Source organism: Mustelus asterias, chromosome 9 (assembly GCF_964213995.1).
Source record: "Mustelus asterias chromosome 9, sMusAst1.hap1.1, whole genome shotgun sequence".
Lineage (NCBI taxonomy): Eukaryota > Metazoa > Chordata > Chondrichthyes > Carcharhiniformes > Triakidae > Mustelus > Mustelus asterias.
This window is the reverse complement of record NC_135809.1, coordinates 30,910,812-30,931,875: the sequence shown is the minus strand read 5'-3', so window position 1 is coordinate 30,931,875 and position 21,064 is coordinate 30,910,812. Positions and strand designations below refer to the sequence as shown.

At 46.4% G+C, this 21,064-nt stretch overlaps 1 protein-coding gene across 1 annotated transcript in view; it reads right to left on the bottom strand.

Annotated features, from left to right (window-relative positions):
* Positions 1-21,064, bottom strand: part of LOC144499053 (uncharacterized) — a 43,466-nt gene that overhangs the window by 8,369 nt on the left and 14,033 nt on the right. Inside the window, exons 7-10 of the mRNA XM_078221108.1 lie at positions 13,755-14,415; positions 8,045-8,187; positions 7,803-7,863; positions 2,174-2,382 (exon numbers count right to left, since the gene is read on the bottom strand). Coding sequence (XP_078077234.1) covers positions 2,174-2,382; positions 7,803-7,863; positions 8,045-8,187; positions 13,755-14,415 — 1,074 coding nt within the window. The remainder of the gene's footprint in view (positions 1-2,173; positions 2,383-7,802; positions 7,864-8,044; positions 8,188-13,754; positions 14,416-21,064) is intronic.

Sequence of the window (21,064 nt, the reverse complement as noted above, 5' to 3'; positions counted from 1 at the left end):
GGTCTTTCCTTCCCCGGCCCCTTTCTTTTCTGGGATGTCCGGCTCAGATGACCTCCTGGTGGCTTCTGCACATGGTGGGAGGCTGGATGCTCCACTGCTGGCAAGCTGGTACTATCATCTTAATTGAGGCTTTAATGATCGCAACTGACTGCCAGTCTCTGTGGTGCGGGCAGCCGATTTGTTTCACAGACTGCCCTAGGAAACATCCTGGTAGCAGGACTGTATCAAGGAGCCATCCTTATGCAGCTCCCTATGATATTTGTGCCTGACCACCTACTACCCCCAGCATCCTTTCCTGCCACTGCAATCCCAGGAAAATTCTGTCCTATGCGTTTAAAAAGCAGAATTATATTATGGTACTCCATAAAATGTACAATAACCTACATCACAAATCTCCAATTCCAAATTCAATTCAGCTTTCTTTGTTGTGAGTCTATAGAAGAGGAAAACTCTCATCAAATGCAATAGAACATATTGTTTTTAAGCCAGCAAAGTATATTGAGTGGCATAGCTAGCCTGACATAGTTGTTTCATCTTGCTACTGTTTGCCAAAAAAGACTGCATTGAAGAATTTAAAGTTTATTTTATTGCAAGTCACAAGTATGCTTACATTAATACTGCAATGAAGTTACTGTGAAAATCCCCTAGTCGCCACACTCCGGTGCCTGTTCTGGTACACTGAGGGAGAATATAGCATGGCTAATGCACCTAATCAGCACATCTTTCAGAATGTGGGAGGAAAGCAGAGCACCTGGAGGAAAGCCACACAGACACGGGGAGAATGTGCAAACTCCGCACAGTGACCCAAGTCAGGAATTGAACCCGGGTCCCTGGCGCTATGAGGCCCCAGTGCTAACCACTATGCCACCATGCCGAAAACAGGCCAAATCACATCCAACTATCAATATCATAAGTGAATGATTTATGGTTGAAAGCTTGAGGTGACAGTTTTATCGCAAACCCAAAACTGCCATTTTCTGCACAGAAAATATTCAGTAGGATGAAATCTAGTTCTGAGGAATGGATCCAAATTAGGATTTTTTTCCATTGGAGCAGAGATGGTTAAAAGGGAATTCAAAGGAGTTTTCAAAATTATGGAAGGTTTTGAGAAGGTAAAGTCATTGCTTCTGCAAATTGGCAAACCGTTAACAAGATCGGGGCAGCAATCAAGGGTTATTACGAATAAACAGGAGAAGGTACATTGATTGTATTTAGACAGGGGCAGCAACTTTCACAACAGTTGACCACTGAGAGAGAGACCATAGGGGTGACACAGTGGCACAATGGTTAGCACTGCTGCCTCACAGCCCCAGGGACCCGGGTTCGAATCCTGGCTTGGGTCACTGTCTTTGTGGAATTTGCACGTTCTCCCTGTGTCTGCGTGCTCCGGGTGCTCCGATTTCCTCCCACAGTCCAAAGATGTGTGGGTTAGGTGGATTGGCCATGCTAAATTGACCCTAGTGTCAGAAGGACTAGCTAAGGTAAATGCATGGGGTTGTGGGGATAGGGTCTGGGTGGGATTGTGGTTGGTGCAGACTTGATGGGCCGAATGGCCTCCTTCTGCACTGTATGATTCTATTGCATCCTTTAAATTCGATTTAGATTAGTATATGAAAAGAGGGAATGAAAAAATGAAATTAGAGTAGGCAATTCCATTGTCTAACCTCCTTGGGTGAATAAATTGATTCTATAGCTAAGAATATAATAAGAACATGAAAAATCATCATAGAAATCATACAAACCCTACAGTGCAGAAGGAGGCCATTCGGCCCATCGAGTCTGCACCAACCACAATCCCACCCAGGCCCTACCCCCATATATTTACCCACTAATCCCTCTAACTTACGCATCCCAGGACTCTAAGGAGCAATTTTTTTTTAACCTGGCCAATCAACCTAACCCGCACATCTTTGGACTGTGGGAGGAAACCAGAGTACCTGGAGTAAACCCACGCAGACATGAGGAGAATGTGCAAACTCCACACAGACAGTGACCCGAGCCAGGAATCGAACCCGGGACCCTGGAGCTGTGAAGCAGCAGTGCTAACCACTGTGCTACCGTGCACTTAGCATCTCCCCTTATTAAACAGTATTCAGTGGATATGGAATTGTATTTCAAATTATAGAGTTGACTACATTAACTAATGAGGTGGTTTACTTCTATTACATTGTACCTCTCAGAGTTCATCTTTGTCAATGCAACCGTCCTCTTTTTGTTTGCAAGCTGCATCGCTCTCTTAATGTCATCTTCATTTTTCACTTCAATTTCTGTTAATCCAGGGATGACAACAGTCTTTCCCTGGGTTCTTATCTCCAACTGAGTATTTGACTGTTTTGACAGAAGATCTTGAATAGCTTCATTGTAAATGTCTACAATGGATATCTGGAAGTGAGAAAGACTGCCATGTAAAGAGTGAAACTTAAACATGTTCCGGATGTGTTTTGTCAGATTTTAAGAGTCTTTTATATCACAATGTTAACTACACAATAAATATTTTGGCTTCTGACTACAGGCACTGTGGTCCTTGTATAACTTGGGCCTGGAGGAATATAGAATGGGCAATATTCAGCCTACCTTCCAGATTTAAGTTAGGTCAGAATTGGTTATGATTTAGTCTTTCTGAAATGTCTACAGTTTGTTCATATTTGCTCAAATGCAAGTTGGAGTAAAGATCTGTTTACAGTGCAAATATTTCCAACAAAGAGCTGATGCAAGGATCATATTTACAGGACTGAATGTTGCTCGCCCTTTGGGGACAGACTGAGTGGCGGGAAGGCTGGTAAAACGGCACAGAAAAGCATTGTGTGGCATGCCCCATGTCTTCTCGCCGTCGTGCTCTTTTACTCGCAGCAGAAAGACTGGCAGAAGGCTCACCCACCTGGAGGCCAATGGAACTACTCAGGGAACCAATCAAGAGCCTCATCCTACCTCAGTTGGCATTTTACCAGTGACTGGGGATCTGCCATTGGTGTAATATCACTTTAAGAGTGATATCCCTTTAAGAAGCTCAAACTGCAGATGAGCCAGGCACCTGGATGTCATCATGTGACCAGGAGCCACAGTCTCTCTGCATAGCCATACCCATGGCAACAGGATATGTCTAGAGATTGCTCTACTGCTTGTACTGATTTCGCTGTAAATAAACCCCACCAGAGACCCTCGCACAAATGGAATAGGCCTACCCCATTTGTGTTACATAGAGATAGCACAAAAGGATCACAACAGTTGCTGTATGAAGAGACTGCCAGAGAAACCCTGATGGCCTCCCAGCAGATTCTAGAAAGTGGCAGGTTGTGAGGGGGGTGAGTAGTGGGGAGGGGGTGAGTAGTGGGGAGGTGGTGGTGGGGAGCACAGTGGGGGGAGAGAGGTGTGGTGTGGGGTGTGGAGGAGGGTGGTGGGAGTGTGGAGGGGGGCTGGCGGGGAAGGGGGAAGAGAGAGGGGTGGAGAAGGCTCCTTTTTGAACACTGGTTGACCCTCAGAGAGGTTCACCTGCAGCAATGGTCACCTCTGTAACAATGGTGCAATAGTCACGGGGCAAAATACCCCCACCCAGCCAACATTCACTGGGGCCTGCTTACATGACCTTTGCGCTTCCATACCACCATTATCTGACTTCAAGGGCACATCGATGTATCAGTGACCCAAGCCAGGAATCGAACCCGGGTCCCTGCACTGTGAGGCAGCAGTGCTAACCACTGTGCCACCCCAAATGCCACAGCTTTGACCATTTACCTAGTCTATTAATATTGCTTCGTAATTTTATGCTATCATCTACGCTGTCCACAATGCCGCCTAACTTCATGTCATCAGCAAATTTGGAGAGGTGACTTTCGATACCATTGTGGCCAAATGGGCCACCTAAGATGGCAGTTTGCAAGAGCACGCTGGGATAATTGGACAAACGGACAGGTTGCAGCCTCAAAAGAAATTAGCCAGAGATAAACAGGCTGCTGCTGCAGACATTGGAATGCACAGGGTACAGGCCATCTCCAGGACAAAGGACACTTTCTGGTCAAATTGGGTTGTTTACCAGACACAGGGGCGCCTTAACCCCTTATTTGGGAAGAAGATATGTGACCTACGTGCCTCCAGCACCTACCTGCATGGCCGTTGGGTACACAGTAAGAAGTTTAACAACACCAGGTTAAAGTCCAACAGGTTTATTTGGTAGCAAAAGGTGTGGCTTTTGCTACCAAATAAACCTGTTGGACTTTAACCTGGTGTTGTTAAACTTCTTACTGTGTTTACCCCAGTCCAACGCCGGCATCTCCACATCGTTGGGTACACACCCAGAGATCAGTGTGGCAGCACCTGATTGGACTTTATCGATCAGGGTGATCAAGCCCTGATCGATTGATTGGAAATGGCCAAAAAGGGTGCGAAACCAACGAGGTATAAAAGGTGCTGCACAACAGAAGAATCTCTCTCTCTCTCTCTCCCCAACAAACGAACCACAGCAACGGCGACCATTGCCAGCAACAACCAGCACGAGGAGATCCACCACACCAAAGAAGGAAGGAAGACCAGAGCCAGTGTATCAGACCAGACCAAAGGACCAGACTACGCAGAGGACTACGGAGACCAACACACGGATAGAGGCCAATATCTGCCTGGGTACTTGCCAGTCACGCAAAAGTTAAGTCAAGGTCTAGTATTGAACTTTAGTATTCTGTAAGATAACTTAATATTGATTGGGTGGGTGATTAATAATTGTGTGTGTGAATAAATATTATTGTACTAACAAGAAGTCTACTCGCAATTCTTTGTCCACCGTATACGGGTTAAAACAGACTGTACGGCAGGCACAGCAACACCATTATCCACATCATCAATAAATAATGTGAACAATTGAGGCTCCAACACAGATCCTGTGGGACACCATCAGTCACATCCTGCCAATTTGAATCCTTACCCATTATCCCTACTTTCTGTCACCTGGATTCAAGGAGAGCACAGACTTCACTCCTAACAAGATTATAACTCAGATAACTTGGAATTAAAGAAACACATCGGGTAGAATTTTCCCATAGTTTGTCAGAGTGTCAGGTTCTTACTGAAAACCAGCGTCTATCACTCCAGATGCAAGCTGAGTTTTCAGACCAGTTCTTGAATCATACCAACAAAAGTAAATGTGCGGGCATGGTTTGCACCATCACTCTGGTGTAGCAAGGCCAGATAGAGCTAGCAAAGCCAGCTCTGTAGTGATAAGGACACCATCTTTAAAGGGCACCCCAATCAGAACTGAGGTTGAACTGAGATCTTCCCCTCCTCCCCCAACCACCATGGTGGTATTGCCAGCGCTGCTCCCCTCAATGTTCACTCCCCCTTCTCAATGCCTGTTACTCTCTCCCACTGTCCACTCCCTTGTCACTCCCAAGGCCCCCCTTTCAAAGGCCTGAGTGCTCTCCCCCCCACCACACATAATGGGAATCCCCCCCCCCCCCGAATTGTGCTCCCCAGAGGGCCTGCCCTAGCATTGCCCCTTAGCACAGGTTGGCACAGTCTGGCATATGCTGGCAGTGCTGGGTTGGCACTGCCACCAATGTGGCAGTCAACCTCTGTCAGGGGGCAGTGCCCAGGTATGCCCCTTTCCCCTGCCCCCCCGAGCTATAATTCCCTTGACTCCCCTGGAAGGGTCCCCTTAACTGTTTCATGGTCTTTAATATCTGTTGTGAACTTCGCTGTCATGATGAGTTATGAGTTATGAATATTTAATGAGGGGCGAACATATGGCTAAGAAGCTGTTTAATCATATTTAAATGTAGTGAAATTTATTAAAATGAGGTTCCCACCCACCATTACATCACCAGTGAGGGGCGGGGAAAATCAGGAACCAGGGACGCGATTCTCCCAAAAGTGCTGAATCAGTGGGAAAACTGTTCTAGATCCCGACTGTTTTGTCAGTTCAGCTTCTCACCCGAATCTCCGCATTCTGTGCACTGCAGAGGTCCCAGTTGTGAATATCATTAAAAACCCAGGGGGGGCGGGGTCTATTCGAGCCGGAGTCTGACAGTTCTGGAACTCTGCGCATGTGCAGTGGTCTTGATCTGTCAGACTCCCTGTTTGCTGGCCAGCCCGGGACCCCACAGTGCTGCCCCTCCAGCCCCCCCCCCCCCGCCCCCGCCCCCGCCCCGGCCCAATCGTGGCCCCCACAAAATTCCCGGGCCACCATCTGCTCCGGAGCACCCCGACACCCCCCTCACCCCAGCAGACCCCCCCCCCCCCACCCGTGGTCAGACAACACCCAGAGGCAGCCACCCCCCGGCCAACCACCCCTCCTCCAGCCCGCCCTAATTGCTGCCCTCCCTCCATCCCAGACCGATCCTGTCTGCAGAGTGGCAGCGGGATCCCCCACCCCCACCGATTGCCCCTAGGCTCTGCACACAATAGGCCCCACCCCATTGGCACTGCCCGATGCCCAATGGGCAGTGCCAAGGTGCCCCCTGAGCATGGGCACTTTGCCCCTTGGGCAGTGCCAGGGGGCATTGGCTGGCACTGTCAGGGTGCCCATGCACAGGGGGCACCACCTCCTTGCCACCCGACCCACTGGGGGGCCCTGATTGCCCCCCTTCATTCCGGCGAGGTCTCCCGCTAGCTCCCCGAACGTAGGGAGCTAGTCTGAACCTCGCCAGAATGAAGTACTCCTGGGGGGGTGGGAGATTCGATCGGGACCTACTAAACATATTTGAAATACATTTTTAAAAGATTTAAATTACTTACCTGCCTTCCCACCAGTTTCCAGCATGGTCTGGCCGGCGACTGTTCGCCGGCTCTGGGAGATGCGCATGCGTTCCCAGCGCATGCGCAAATCCCAGTACAAAGCCGGCGACGCGCATCTTCCACCTCAACCCGCTAGAAAAGTTGCGGGTCACGATGGGAGAATCGCCGCCAAGATCCCACCAGCGAGAATCTCATTTCCCAATTCTGGCGGTATTTTCCATCCACGTTGCCATTCTCACTGACAGCGAATGTGTAAAATCACTCCCGTCTGCAAAATTGAGGCAACCTTAACTTAAATTTTAAAAAAACAAAAATGCTTCAAATACTCAACAGACCAGGCAGCATCTATGAAGAGGAACAGACTTAACCTTTCAGATCGATGACCTTTCACCAGAGTATTCCAAAAGAAGCTCATCAAGGAACTGATTTTTACAAGCTTGTGGCTGATGATCGTTTTAGAAATTGTGATCCATTGTGCTCCAACTGTGGGGAATATGGAAAAAGTGTGGGGCGTCCGTCAGCACTCTGCTTGCTGACTTACTGGATATATTTTTCATCCACATGCTCAATCTCTCCATGGTCTTGTTGGCATCTCTATCGATTCCGCCAGCTATACAATGCTCTGGGAAATCTGCATTCCTCCACCTCCAGCCTTTCGTTTGTCTCCCACTTCCTTTGCCATATTAGTGCGGGCCACGTCTTCAGCCATCTCAACCCTAAGTGCTGGAATTCCTTTCCTAAACTCTCCACCCTCTCCCCTGAAGAACATCCATTAAATCACTGATGTTGACCAAGCTTTTGGCCACCCGTCCTTATTCCCCTTTTTAGCTTAGTGTCAATTTTAATCTGATCCTGTGAAGCGGGTTGAGAATTCTTAAAGATGTTGTATAATTGCAGACTATTGTTTATGGGTTATGTGAAGCAAATAAGTTTTCCCTCTCCCAAATTCTCTCAGTAAGACTCTTCAGACAGTTTGTACAGGGCAGGAACCATCATCTCCAAAAAGACTTAAATCGTTGGAATTCTTATAAAAATGAAGTTACCTATTTTCCCAGTTTTGAAAACAATAGGACAATGGTTACCTTTGTAATATACTTGATGTTTTCTCTTTCCTGACATATTTGCAGAAGTTCCCTCATGGACCTAAGTAAATGAACAATCATATGTAATGGGGACAAGTGAAAGAATACAGTTAAAGAATTTAGTTTGTAAACTAAAGTGTGAAAACCAGCTCATTTCATCTTTATAAGTGATAGATTCTGTGTAAAAAAAACATTAATTTCAATCGCTAGCTTTAACATCAGCATAACATTTTGGTGCTGACCTTATGCTCACTCCAGGATTATCTTCATGACCCATCATTGTGTAAGTCTTTCCTGAGCCTGTCTGACCATAAGCTACAATACAGACATTATAGCCATCTACACAAGATGCGATGATGGGACGTGTTCCTTCAAACAACTGCTCCTAAAATATTCCAACAACAAATTCAGGCATTAGATAAATGATTATGTTATTAATCCTTCTGAATAATCTCAGATGCATTTTAGATATTTTTCTTTGTGCCAGAAGCTAACTGAGATGAAAGTGAGACATTTATTGTAGACGCCAGCAATTGGTCCTGTTGTGACTGCAAAGAGGGGCTGAATTTTGCCAACCCTGTGGAAATGGTCTTCAAGGCAAGAGAGATGGTAGGACTTTGAGAGAGAAACCCAATGTTTCCTGCTACCATGGTATGATGGTGTTAAAAATACAGATCACTTTAAAAATATGCCAGATCCTGAATCAGTGTGAATTGAAAGCAGGTAGTGTTTCTTGAAACTTGTATTGAAGAGTTTTGCCCCAGAGATGCTTCTGGACAGGGAGGGGATCCAAATGGGAAGAGGGCAGGACTGGCAGCTGAATATTCCAGGGTACAAGTGTTTTAGGCGAGACAGAGGAGGGGCCAAAAGAGATGGGGGAGTAGCGGTATTGGTTGGAGAGCATATTACAGCGGTGCAGAGGGAGGACAATTCGGAGGAGTCGTGTAGCGAGTCACTCTGGGTGGAGCTTAGAAACAGGAAAGGCGCAGTCACTATGTTGGGGGTGTACTACAGGCCCCCCAACAGCCCAAGGGAAGTGGAAGAATGGATATGTCAGGAGATACTGGATAGGTGCAGGAAATATAGGGTTGTTGTAGTGGGAGACTTCAATTTCCCTGGTATAGACTGGAAATCGCTGAGGGCAGGGACTCTGGATGGGGAGGAATTTGTAAAATGTGTACAGGAGGGTTCGTTGGAACAATATGTGGACAGCCCGACTAGAGAGGGGGCTATACTGGACCTGGTACTGGGGAATGAGCCCGGTCAGGTCTTCAAAGTTTTGGTTGGGGAACATGTGGCAAATAGTGACCACAATTCTGTTAGCTTTAGGATAGTGATGGAAAAGGATGAGTGGTGTCCCAAGGGTAAGGTGTTGGATTGGGGAAAGGCTAACTTTATTGGGATCAGGCAGAAATTGGCAGCTCTTGATTGGGAGAGGTTGTTTGAGGGTAAATCCACATCTGGTATGTGGCAGTCTTTTAAGGAACGGTTGTTAGGGCTACAGGACAAGCATGTGCCTGTAAAAAAGAAGGATAGGAAGGGTAGGATTAGAGAACCGTGGATAACCAGGGAAATTGAGGGACTGGTCAAAAGGAAAGGAGAGGCGTATGTTAGGTCCAAGCAGCTAAAAACGGAGGGAGCTCTGGAGGAGTACAATGAAAGTAGGAAAATACTCAAACGGGGAATTAGAAGAGCAAAAAGGGGTCACGAAATGTTCTTGGCAGACAGGATTAAGGAGAATCCCAAGGCATTTTATTCATATGTTAGGAACAAAAGGGTTGTTAGGGAAAAAATTGGACCTCTCAGGGACAAAAGTGGGGACTTATGCTTGGAGCCCAAAGAAGTAGGGGAGATCCTAAATGAATACTTTGCGTCGGTATTCACAAAGGAGAGGGATGTGTTGACTGGGAGTGTCTCGGAGGGGAGTGTTGAACCGTTGGAGAAAATCTCCATTACAAAGGAGGAGGTGTTAGGTTTGTTAGAGAATATAAAGACTGACAAATCCCCAGGGCCTGATGGAATCTATCCAAGGCTGCTCAGGGAGACAAGAGGTGAAATCGTTGGGCCTCTGACGCAAATCTTTGTCTCGTCACTGGACACAGGTGAGGTCCCAGAGGATTGGAGGATAGCCAATGTGGTCCCGTTATTTAAGAAGGGTAGGAAGGATAACCCGGGTAATTATAGGCCGGTGAGCTTGACGTCCGTGGTGGGGAAGTTGTTGGAGAAGGTTCTTAGAGATAGGATGTATGCGCAGTTAGAAAGGAATAAACTCATTAACGATAGTCAGCATGGTTTTGTGAGAGGGAGGTCATGCCTCACTAACCTGGTGGTGTTTTTTGAAGAAGTGACCAAAATGGTTGACGAAGGAAGGGCCGTGGATGTTGTCTATATGGACTTTAGTAAAGCGTTTGACAAAGTCCCTCATGGTAGGCTAGTGAAAAAGGTTGGATCCCATGGGATAAAGGGGGAGGTGGCTAGATGGGTGGAGAACTGGCTTGGTCATAGAAGACAGAGGGTGGTAGTGGAAGGGTCTTTTTCCGGCTGGAGGCCTGTGACTAGTGGTGTACCGCAGGGCTCTGTATTGGGACCTCTGCTGTTTGTGATTTATATAAATGATCTGGAAGAAGGAGTAACTGGGGTGATCAGTAAGTTTGCGGACGACACAAAACTGGCAGGACTTGCAGATAGTGAGGAACATTGTCAGAGGCTACAGAAGGATATAGACAGGCTGGAAATTTGGGCAAGGAAATGGCAGATGGAGTTCAATCCTGATAAATGCGAAGTGATGCATTTTGGTGGGAATAATGTAGGGAGGAGCTACACGATAAATGGAAGAACCATAAAGGGTGTAGAGACGCAGAGGGACCTGGGTGTGCAAGTCCACAGATCTTTGAAGGTGACGTCACAGGTGGAGAAGGTGGTGAAGAAGGCATATGGCATGCTTGCCTTTATAGGACGGGGCATAGAGTATAAGAGTTGGGGTCTGATGTTGCAGATGTATAGAACGTTGGTTCGGCCGCATTTGGAATACTGCGTCCAGTTCTGGTCGGCACACTACCAGAAGGACGTGGAGGCTTTGGAGAGAGTACAGAGGAGGTTTACCAGGATGTTGCCTGGTATGGAGGGGCTTGGTTATGCGGAGAGATTGGGGAAACTGGGGTTGTTCTCCTTGGAAAGACGGAGGATGAGGGGAGACTTAATAGAGGTGTATAAAATTATGAAAGGCATAGATAGGGTGAACGGTGGGAAGCTTTTCCCCGGGTCGGTGGTGACGTTCACGAGGGGTCATAGGTTCAAGGTGAAGGGGGGGAGGTTTAACACAGATATCAGAAGGACATATTTCACACAGAGGGTCGTGGGGGCCTGGAATGTGTTGCCGGGCAAGGTGGTGGAGGCGGACACACTGGGAACGTTTAAGACTTATCTAGACAGCTATATGAATGGTGTGGGAATGGAGGGATACAAAAGAGTGGTCTAGTCTGGACCAGGGAGCGGCGCGGGCTAATTGTTCCTTGTTTCTCGTTTCAAGGCTTCATTCTATGATCATCTTGCTGGTGCCAGTACAGAGCGAGACTGCGGATAGTTGGGAACCTGTCTCGGGGGCAGGGAATTCATATGGTGTTCGTGGAAGTGGAAATGACTAGGGTTGGGAAGCATTTCCCGATCAGGGCCATTGTGATCTCCTGGACTCGTTTCGATCGCCTCAGGGGGTCGGAGATGAATTTCCCAGATTTTTTTTTCCCCATATTGGCCCTGGGGTTTTTCACTCTGGGTTTTCGCCTCTCCCTGGAGATCACATGGTCTGGAATGGGGGGGTGGGGGTGAGTTAATAGGTTGTAATGAACAAAGCATCGTAGCTGTGAGGGACAGCTTGGTGGATAGGATATTGGTATGTAGATAGGCTGGAAAATTGGGCGGGGATCCTGGATTCAGGATTCAATCCTGGACCGGGGAGCGGCGCGGGCTTGGAGGGCCGAAGGGCCTGTTCCTGTGCTGTATTGTTCTTTGTTCTTTGTTCTTTGTTCTTTGTTCAGTGGAAACGGGTGTTTGTACTGAACATTAGTATCACAATAAAACTGTTGTGAATCAAGAGAATGTCTTTTCTTGCCTAATTCAATAAATGGATATTCACCTTTGAAACGCTGTATATCAGAGTGGGAATCTCAGCAACAAGACCACTCACTGAGTGGCCAGTTAAGCAACTTAAGTGCCAAATTAAGGACATTTTGTCCATGTTGGAATGGCTCACTGCCACGTGGGGAGATTGCCAGGTAAGCATTCAGAGCTCCCAGCTGGTTCCTGGGACACCCCTCCTTTACAGCCACTTATATGGCCCATGGAACAGAGCATTATGTGCATTGCCTGCCCTTGAGGCTACTGCTGGAATACATCCCCCCTACACCATGATTACTGGGGCCTACCTGCCAGAGACTGGGTGCCTCGGCAAAGAGGCAGCCTCAGCAGTGGTCACTGCTAGCAGTGGTCACTGCTAGCAGTGGTGCCGCTGAGTCTTTTGTTTGTGCTGGCAGATCTGGGAAGCGGGTCACCATCGAGCTCCAGCGGCAGTCTGTTAATTGGTCATCACCAGAAAAACGCCACCCAATTCCCAAAGCACCTTGGCACATGGTCAGCTCCTGATTTTAGTCCCAGTGGCGGAACTTCTTTGATACTGATAAAATTCAGGCCCAGATTTCTGCATATTCGGAATTCATCAGATACAATTCTAAATTTAACAGTCAACTCACCTGTCTAATCTATAAAAAATATAGCTCATGGAATTAAAGGGACTGTAGCAACATGGATATAAAATTAGCTGAGTGGCAGGAAACAAAGAGTGGTCGTTAATGGATGTTTTTCAGACTGACAAAGGTTTGCAATGCTGTTCCACGGGGGTCAATATTGGGACCCCTGTTTTTCCTGATATTTATGAATGATCTAGAGCAGGGAACAATTTCAAAACTTGAAGATACAAAACATGGAAGAAGCATTGTGAAGTATGAGGAGGACAGTGCAGAGCTTCAAAGGGACATAGACAAATTAGTGGAACAGACGTATCGGTGGCGGATGAAGTTCAGTGTGGAGAAATGTGAGGCAATACATATTGGTCAGAAGAACATGGAGCGACAGTATAAGATAAAGAGTGCAACTCTAAAAGGGGTGCAGGAGCACAGGAACCTGGGCATATGCAGATGGGTCAATGGACTCATGTTTCTCTCTCCACAGACGCTGCGACACCTGCTGAGTTAATCGCGCATTTTCTGTTTTTATTTCAGATTTCCAGCATCTGCAGTATTTTGCTTTTATTATATCCTGGGTAGGTATGTTCATAAGTCATTAAAGATTGCAGGGCAGGTTGAGAGAGTGGTTAAGAAAGCATACTGTATCCTAGGTTTCATTAACATGGGCACAAGAGTACAAAAGCAAAGAGGTTATATTGTGCTTGTATAAAACATTAGGTCAACCTCAGCTAGGGTATTGCATACAGTTCTGGGCCACATATTTTAGGAAGGATGTGAAGGCATTGGAGACAGTGCAGAAAAGGTTTCCAAGAATGATTCCAGGGATGAGAAACTTCAGTTATGAAGATAGACTGGTGGAGTTGGAACGCTTTTCTTTGGAGAGGAAATTTGATAGATGGATTCAAAATCATGAGGGAACTGGACAGGGTAGATCAGAGGAAACTGTTCCCATTGGCGTAAGGACTGAGAACATGAAGTCAGAGATTTAAGGTAATTGGTAAAAGAAGCAAAAGCAATATGAGAAAAATCTTTTTCACGCAGTGGGCGGTTAGAGTCTGGAATGTACTGCCTGAGAGTGTGGTGGACACAGGATCAATCAAGGCATTCAAGGGGGAATTAGATGATTATTTGAAAAGAAATATACAGGATTAGAGGGAGAATTGGCAGGAGAGTGGCACCAGGTGAAATGCAGTGAATATGCTCAAATGCTTACTTGGGTGGTTGTAGGAGGATAAACTTTATCAAAGGAGAACACCTTCCGATTTCCATTTTGATTCACTGATATCTCCTCATCCGAGGGAAACTCCAGCAGGGTCTGTGTCCCCGGGTCCTGCCGACAGCAGCAAAATACTCTGATGTTTCCACACAGCTCTTGCAGTTTGTTATAAAGCAATTGTTTTCCCAAAGCTTCCTTCTTACATAAAGAACGTAGGTGTTCAATGTCTTGTGTTGATTGCACCACGATACTTCTTAGCTTCAGTATAGGGTTCACAAGTTGGATTATTAGCTGACTGATCTCAGCCATTTTAAACTTAAATGCGGATCTAAGCTGCCTGGTAGAAATATTTAACTCGTGAGTGATTTTATAAATTTCCTGTAGTTTCTTCCGCTCCAAGAAAGAAGCTGGTGATATTTGGTTCGAACTGGATGTCCTGCTTCTTGTTTTTTGCAAAGCCGTGACTCTATCCAGGGCTTTCTTACGATCAACTTCTAGCTCTGCTATTTTTTCGATCAGGCTCTGAATCGTTTCAGATTGGTGACTTTTCTCCTCCAATAACTCCTTTATTTTCTCTTGGAGGTTCACTACAGCTGTGTTACTGCATTTCAGTTTTTCTTGTAGATCATGAATGATTGCGTCTCTTTCTATTAAATGGCTTGGAATAAATGCATGAAAATGGTTACTGACCATGCTAAATTAACATTGGCATCTGATATCGCATTTATATCACATATAATTATGGCCCAAAGTTTCCTATGGCTGGGCAATTAACGGACCCCACTGTTAATTCGACTTGCCTTTCTCCATTTCATCTTTTGCAAGGGGAGGTAGTGGCACAGTGGTATTGTCACTGGATAATGTAATCCAGCGTAATGCTCTCAGGATGCTGGTTTGATTCCCAGCATGGAAGATTGTGCAATTTGAATCCAATGAAAATCTGGAGTTAAAGGTCTAATGGTGACCATGAAACCATTGTTGTAAAAACCCATTTGTTTTGTCCTTTAGGGAAGGAAATCTGCTATCCTTACACAGTCTGGTCTACATGTGATTACAGATCCACAACAATGTGGTTGACTCTTAAATGTCCCCTGAAATGGCCTAGCAAGCTACTGAGTTCAAGGGTAATTAAGGATGGGCAACAAATGCTGGTCCAGCCAGCCACACCCACCTCCCCAAAATTTTTTTTAAAAATCCAATTCAACCAAATCAAGTCCAATTCAGAGTCTCAACAAGTTGAGACATTCCTGATCCAAGCTGACAAGACGGGGCTCTCACCTCCTGTCTTGGGCTTGATCTACATGATCCAAGCTGATTGGAGTAGGCATTGCACCTCCTCCAAGGCTTGATCTCATTTGCATCTTAGCCAAAAGGCCGAGATGCCGCTTTTAAAAATTGCTTCAAATGAAGCTAAAATGTAACCTATTGATTTCAACCAAGCACAGCATGTGGATGCTACACTTGATCGAAGTTACTGAAAGCACAAGATAAAACTGACACAGTGCCCTCTACATGGCATCCTCTTTCTCTTATCACATTTTTAAAAGGTGCTTAGCCTTGAAAGGACAACTTAACTTTCTGTGGCGAGTTTATTTATCTGCCATACAAGTACAGAAACTGCACGTCAACCTATGCGTTTGGAGTGAGATGCTATTTTCATGAAGCATTAAGAAATTGAAATCAATGCGAATAAGCATAAAACTCACCACTGGTTGAAGTCATACCTAGCATAAAGGAAGGTGGTTGTGGCTGGTGAAGGCCAATCATCTTAGTCCCAGGACAATACTGCACAAGTTCCTCAGGGTAGTGTGATAGGTTAAACCAGCTTGAGGGGCTTTATCCATGACCTTCCTTCCATCACAAGGTGAGAAATTCAGATGTTCACGGCACGGTGTTCAGTACCATTTGCAACATCTCAGATGCTGAAGCAGCACATGCTCAAATGCAACAAGACTTGGACAACATTCAGGCTTCAGCTGATAAGTGACAAGTAACTATTGTGTCACAAAAGTGCCACGCAACGATCGTGGAGATAATCTGTCTCCCCTTGATGTTCAACAGAATTATCATCACCAAATTCCCCCAACATCCTGGGGGTTATCATTGATCCAAACATAACTGCACCAACTATATAAATACTGTGCCTATTGGAGCAGGTCAGAGGCTGGGAATCCAAGTTAGTAACTCACCTCCTGCCTTCCCAAAGCTTCCCCCCCCCCCCCCGCCTCTCCCCCCTCATCTAGAGGACACAAGTCAGGAATGTGATGGAATACATTGTCTTGTATGGATGAGTGCAGCTCCAACCACGCTCAAGAAACTCAACACCACCCAAGGCAAAGCAGTCTGCTTGACTAACACCCCATTCACCACCTTAAATATTCATACCACACATCACCCATACATAATGGCAGCAGTGTGTACCAGTCTTCAGCACTATTATTCCCACAAAACTCAACTCCAAACTCTGTGGCCTCGGCCTCGAATGCAAACCCATGCAGACACGGAGAGAATGTGCAAACTCCACACCCAAGGCTGGAATCAAACCCAGGATCCTGAACTTCCCAACTCACAGACCACAATCAATAAGGATAGGCAACAAACCTCCTCCACGATCATCTTCAACACCAGTGCCCCACAAGGCTGTGGTCTCAGCCCCCTACTGTAGTCCTTATACACTATGACTGTGTGGCCAAATTCCCCTCCAACTCGATTTTCAAGTTTGCTGACGACACCACCGTAGTGGGTCGGATCTCAAACAATGACGAGACAGAGTACAGGAATGAGATAGAGAATCTGGTGAACTAGTGCGGCAACAATAATCTTTCCCTCAACGTCAACATAATGAAGAAGATTGTCATCGACTTCAGGAAGCACAAAGGAGAACATGCCCCTGTCTACATCAATGGGGACAAAGTAGAAAGGGTTGAGAGCTTCACATTTTTAGGTATTCAGATCACCAACCTGTCCTGGTCCCCCTATGCCGACACCATAGTTAAGAAAGCCCACCAACGCCTCTACTTTCTCAGAAGACTAAGGAAATTTGTCATGTCAGTTACGACTCTCACCATCTTTTACAGATGCGCCCTAGAAAGCATTTTTTCTGGTTGTATCACAGCTTGATATGGCGCCTGCTCTGCCCAAGACCGCAAGGAACTACAAAAGGTCGTGAATGTAGCCCAATCCATCATGCAAACCAGCCTCCCATCCATTGACTCTGTCCACACTTCCTGCTGCCTTGACAAAGCAGTCAGCATAATTAAGGACCCCACGCACCCTGGACATTCTCTCTTCCACCTTCTTCCTTCGGGAAAAAGGTACAAAAGCCTGAGGTCACGTACCAACCGACTCAAGAACAGCTTCTTCCCTGCTGCTGTCAGACTTTTGAATGGACTTACTTTGCATTAAGTTGATCTTTCTCTACACCTTAGCTATGACTGTAACACTACATTTTGCACTCTCTCGTTTCCTTCTCTATGATCAGTATGTTTTGTCTGTATCGTGTGCAAGAAACAATACTTTTCATTGTATGTTCATACATGTGACAATAATAAATCAAATCTACAAGATACACCACACTAAGCCTCCTTCAACAGAATTTTCCAAACCTGCAACATCTACCACCTCAAAGGACAATTTAGCATGGCCAATCCACCCAACCTGCACACCTTTGGTCTGTGGGAGGAAACCGGAGCACCCGGAGGAAACCCATGCAGACACGGAGAGAAAGTGCAAACTCCACACCCAAGGCTGGAATCAAACCCAGGTCCCTGACTCTGTGAGGCAGCAGTACTAACCACTGTGCCACCATGTCACCCTTTTATTCTAGTTTTATTTTTCAGCCATTTTATCAAATGGTTATCTTTAGTAATAAAATGGATGTACATTGACATCAATGGCCTTGATTGTACCTGAATACTGGCTCTCATATGGGTGGGCAGCTATATGCGCACAACAATATGAAAAATGTAGACAGTTCATTTCAATGAGTGAGGTGAATACCAGCCCTACTTGACCTGCTTATTGGTTCCGTGTCTGTTTAGGGAGGTGGGAAATTAGGCCAAAACACTTAAAATCAGCCAGCACCTCATAAAGAAGTGCTGCATTCTGATTACATGCAGCAGGGAAAATTTGCAACTTCAAGATATACATAGATGGCACGCAGGCTCTCTGATGTAGCATTAGAGCCTAAATCCAGCAGTGACCCGGGCCATCTTCAAGTTCATCTGGAGATCAACGATGGATCGTGTCCAGAGGGAGGTGATGCACAAACCTCCAGAGAACGGAGGGAAAAACGTTCCCAACGCCGCCCTCATCCTGATGGCCACCTTTGTGTGCGGCTGCATCAAGCTGTGTGTAGATCCTCGGTACAGTAACAGCAAGTGCCACTATTTTTCGAGGTTCTACCTGTCCCAAGTGTTGTGGAGGATGGGTCTGGCCACATTGCCGCGGAACGCTCCAAGTAGTTGGACCGTACCGCAGCACCTGTCCTTCGTGGAGAAATTCTTCCGGAAACACACCTTTGACCACATGGCTATCAAGCAGTGGTCAGCACGTAATGTCCTTGAGGCCCTGAGAGAAAAGGAGACGGCAGATCCTGTCGGATGGTTCCCTGAGCGGACTGTCAATGTCATTTGGCAGAATGCCTCATCACCAGAACTCACAAACAAGCACCAAGACCTGGCTTGGCTGGTGGTGAGAAGGGCACTCCCCGTCAGATCCTTTATGCACGCCCGAGGTCTCAACCTCACCGCACGCTGCCCTCGAAGCGGCTGCGGGGCTGATGAGACGGTCGCACACCTCCTTGTGGAATGTGCCTTTGCAAAGAAGGTCTGGAGTGAGATGCAGTGGTATTTGTCGCGGTTCGTCCCGAGCAGCTCGGTGACGCAGGACTCTGAGCTCTACGGGCTGTTTCCGGGGACGCACACCGAGACAAATATCAACTGCTGCTGGAGGGTCATCAACTCGGTGAAGGACGCGCTTTGGTCCGCCCGAAACCTGCTGATCTTCCAGCTGAAAGAATTGTCCTCAACCGAGTGTTGCAGACTGGCTCATTCCAAGGTCCAGGACTACGTGCTCAGGGACGCGCTCAAGCTTGGGGCAGCCGCCGCCAAGGCACAATGGGGAAAGGCCACCGTGTAAAGCGTCTCAACCGAGGCAGACCGAGGGCCGGGTAACTGCAGAATACCCTTGGCCTGCGTAACTGTGTGCCAACCTGAAAAATAACGGCACACAGTAAACTCTGACACATGTATATAGTTTTAAGAAATGAAATGTAACGAAATGTAATGTTTTTGTAAATAAGCACTGTATTGTACTGTAAAAATGATTCTTTTTTGCACTGTTTATGACTTTTGGATCTGTCATTTTGCAATGTTTTATTGGAGAGTTTTTTTTTTGTGAATAAAGTATATTTTTGAAATTAAAAAAAAAATTAGAGCCTAAATCCAGGCAATAGGCAGCAATTTGGAGATTCTGTTCCTCCTTCAGTGGGACGGGAAAGGATTGCAGAAAGTCAGGCAAAATCTCTGCCACCAATGGAAAGAGGTCACTGACAAGGTAAATGCCAAGAGCTTAGCTCCCAAGACATGGTCACAATGCTAGAACATGTTCAGTCACCTGAGCACAGTTATCAGGTAAGAATCTTACCTACTCTCCTCAAACCTGCAGTCTCCCCTCCATTCCCACTACTCTCAGGCACTCATTGCACCATACTTCACTCCATTTCCTTCTTCTCCTACTCACACTTTCTGCACTTCTTTTTCTCACTGCAACTGTAACCTTTGCTTACACACCCTTTGCATCTTGTGCACAATGTATGAAGTATTGGACCCTGACAGGCACATTCTCAAAATGGATCAGAGATGTCGTGAGCGCGCTCCCCCCGCCCTCCCCTCGAGCTTGCAGATGGAATTGTGCAGCAAATGGCAGGAATCATCAGAGGCTGAGTTTGCTCGCACACCCTTCCCCTTCTGAAGGAGGACATACTGGTCATCATGGGGAAGATGGTGAAGGGGGAAGATTCATGGCATGGAATGGCAAGTGGCAAAGTTGAAGGAGATGTTGTGCAGGGTTTCTGCACACTTTATCCCTTTCCTTTCTCATCTTTCGTTTTACACAGTACATGATATGCTTTCTGCAACCACTCATTGTTCTCTGCTCTGCCTTCATACTAAAAGCTCACAATTTTCCTTTCTCTCATTGCAGGTGCTGAAATGTTGAATTCCCTGTATTACTTCAGTAACATAGGCACAACCCTCTTGAAGATGCAGCACTATTTGATCTGTCTCTAGCAAACAGCAGCTCAGAAAAGGGCCCTACATAATGTTTAGAAGGCGGGTTAGATGAGGTGGCCAGTCACTGGCCGCTAGTGTGCAGGAACTATGGTGTTGTCTAGAAAGGCATAGGAGCATCTGCTACAGGGTATGATCACATACTAGCTCACCAGACGAGGCTTCTAATGCTACTTTGAGGTCCCAAATCCTAAACAGGACTTAGGGGGCAGCATGGAGGAGATTCTGTCCAAAATGAATGAAACTTCATGAAGATGATGTTGACGTCTATCATGTTGAAACCTCTACTGATAGTTTCCAGGAGAGCTCACATTGGTGTCATGAAAATTCAGATGATAGCCATCTTAGCTGTGACGACCAGCGTCAACAGAGGCTTCCAGATTGTCACATCACTCCTGTACTCCATTCAAGCACACAACTGTATGTGTGATAAGGTACAGTCCCAGAAGAGTAATCTTGACTCCATGGGAGAGGAAGTCACTGTCCCTTTTCAGGATGACAATACGCCCGCACTCCCACCATCACTGTGCAATGCCCTTGACAGCTAGGTGGATCAAATTGCCCTGGCTCACAGTGAGTGGCTGGGGTCTGCAGTCAGGCCCACAAGGTTTGAGGTCACCAGTCACAGCCATCTAAAATCCACAGCTATCTTTTCACTGAGGCTCTAGCAACTGGGGGTACACTTCATAGGAGCACTTACTGTAAGTAACCAAACACCAAGACAAGCTGATAATGGATTGCTCAAGGGCATCTTAATAATACCTTTCAAATATTACACGCAAATAGATTAGAAATGTAGGAATAAACTGTTCTCTTCAGCTTGGAGGCTGGATTCTACAGGCCACTGTATTCCACACTTGAAATTGTAAGGGCAACAACAACTCTTAAAAAATGACACCCAGAAATAAAATGTCAGTATTTTGACCATTTGATCAGAGCTAAAAAGCTACAGAGATCTTCTCTAGAGGGCAAGTGGAGGGCAGCAGGAAGAGGGTCAACCTAGGCATAGTTGGCTGA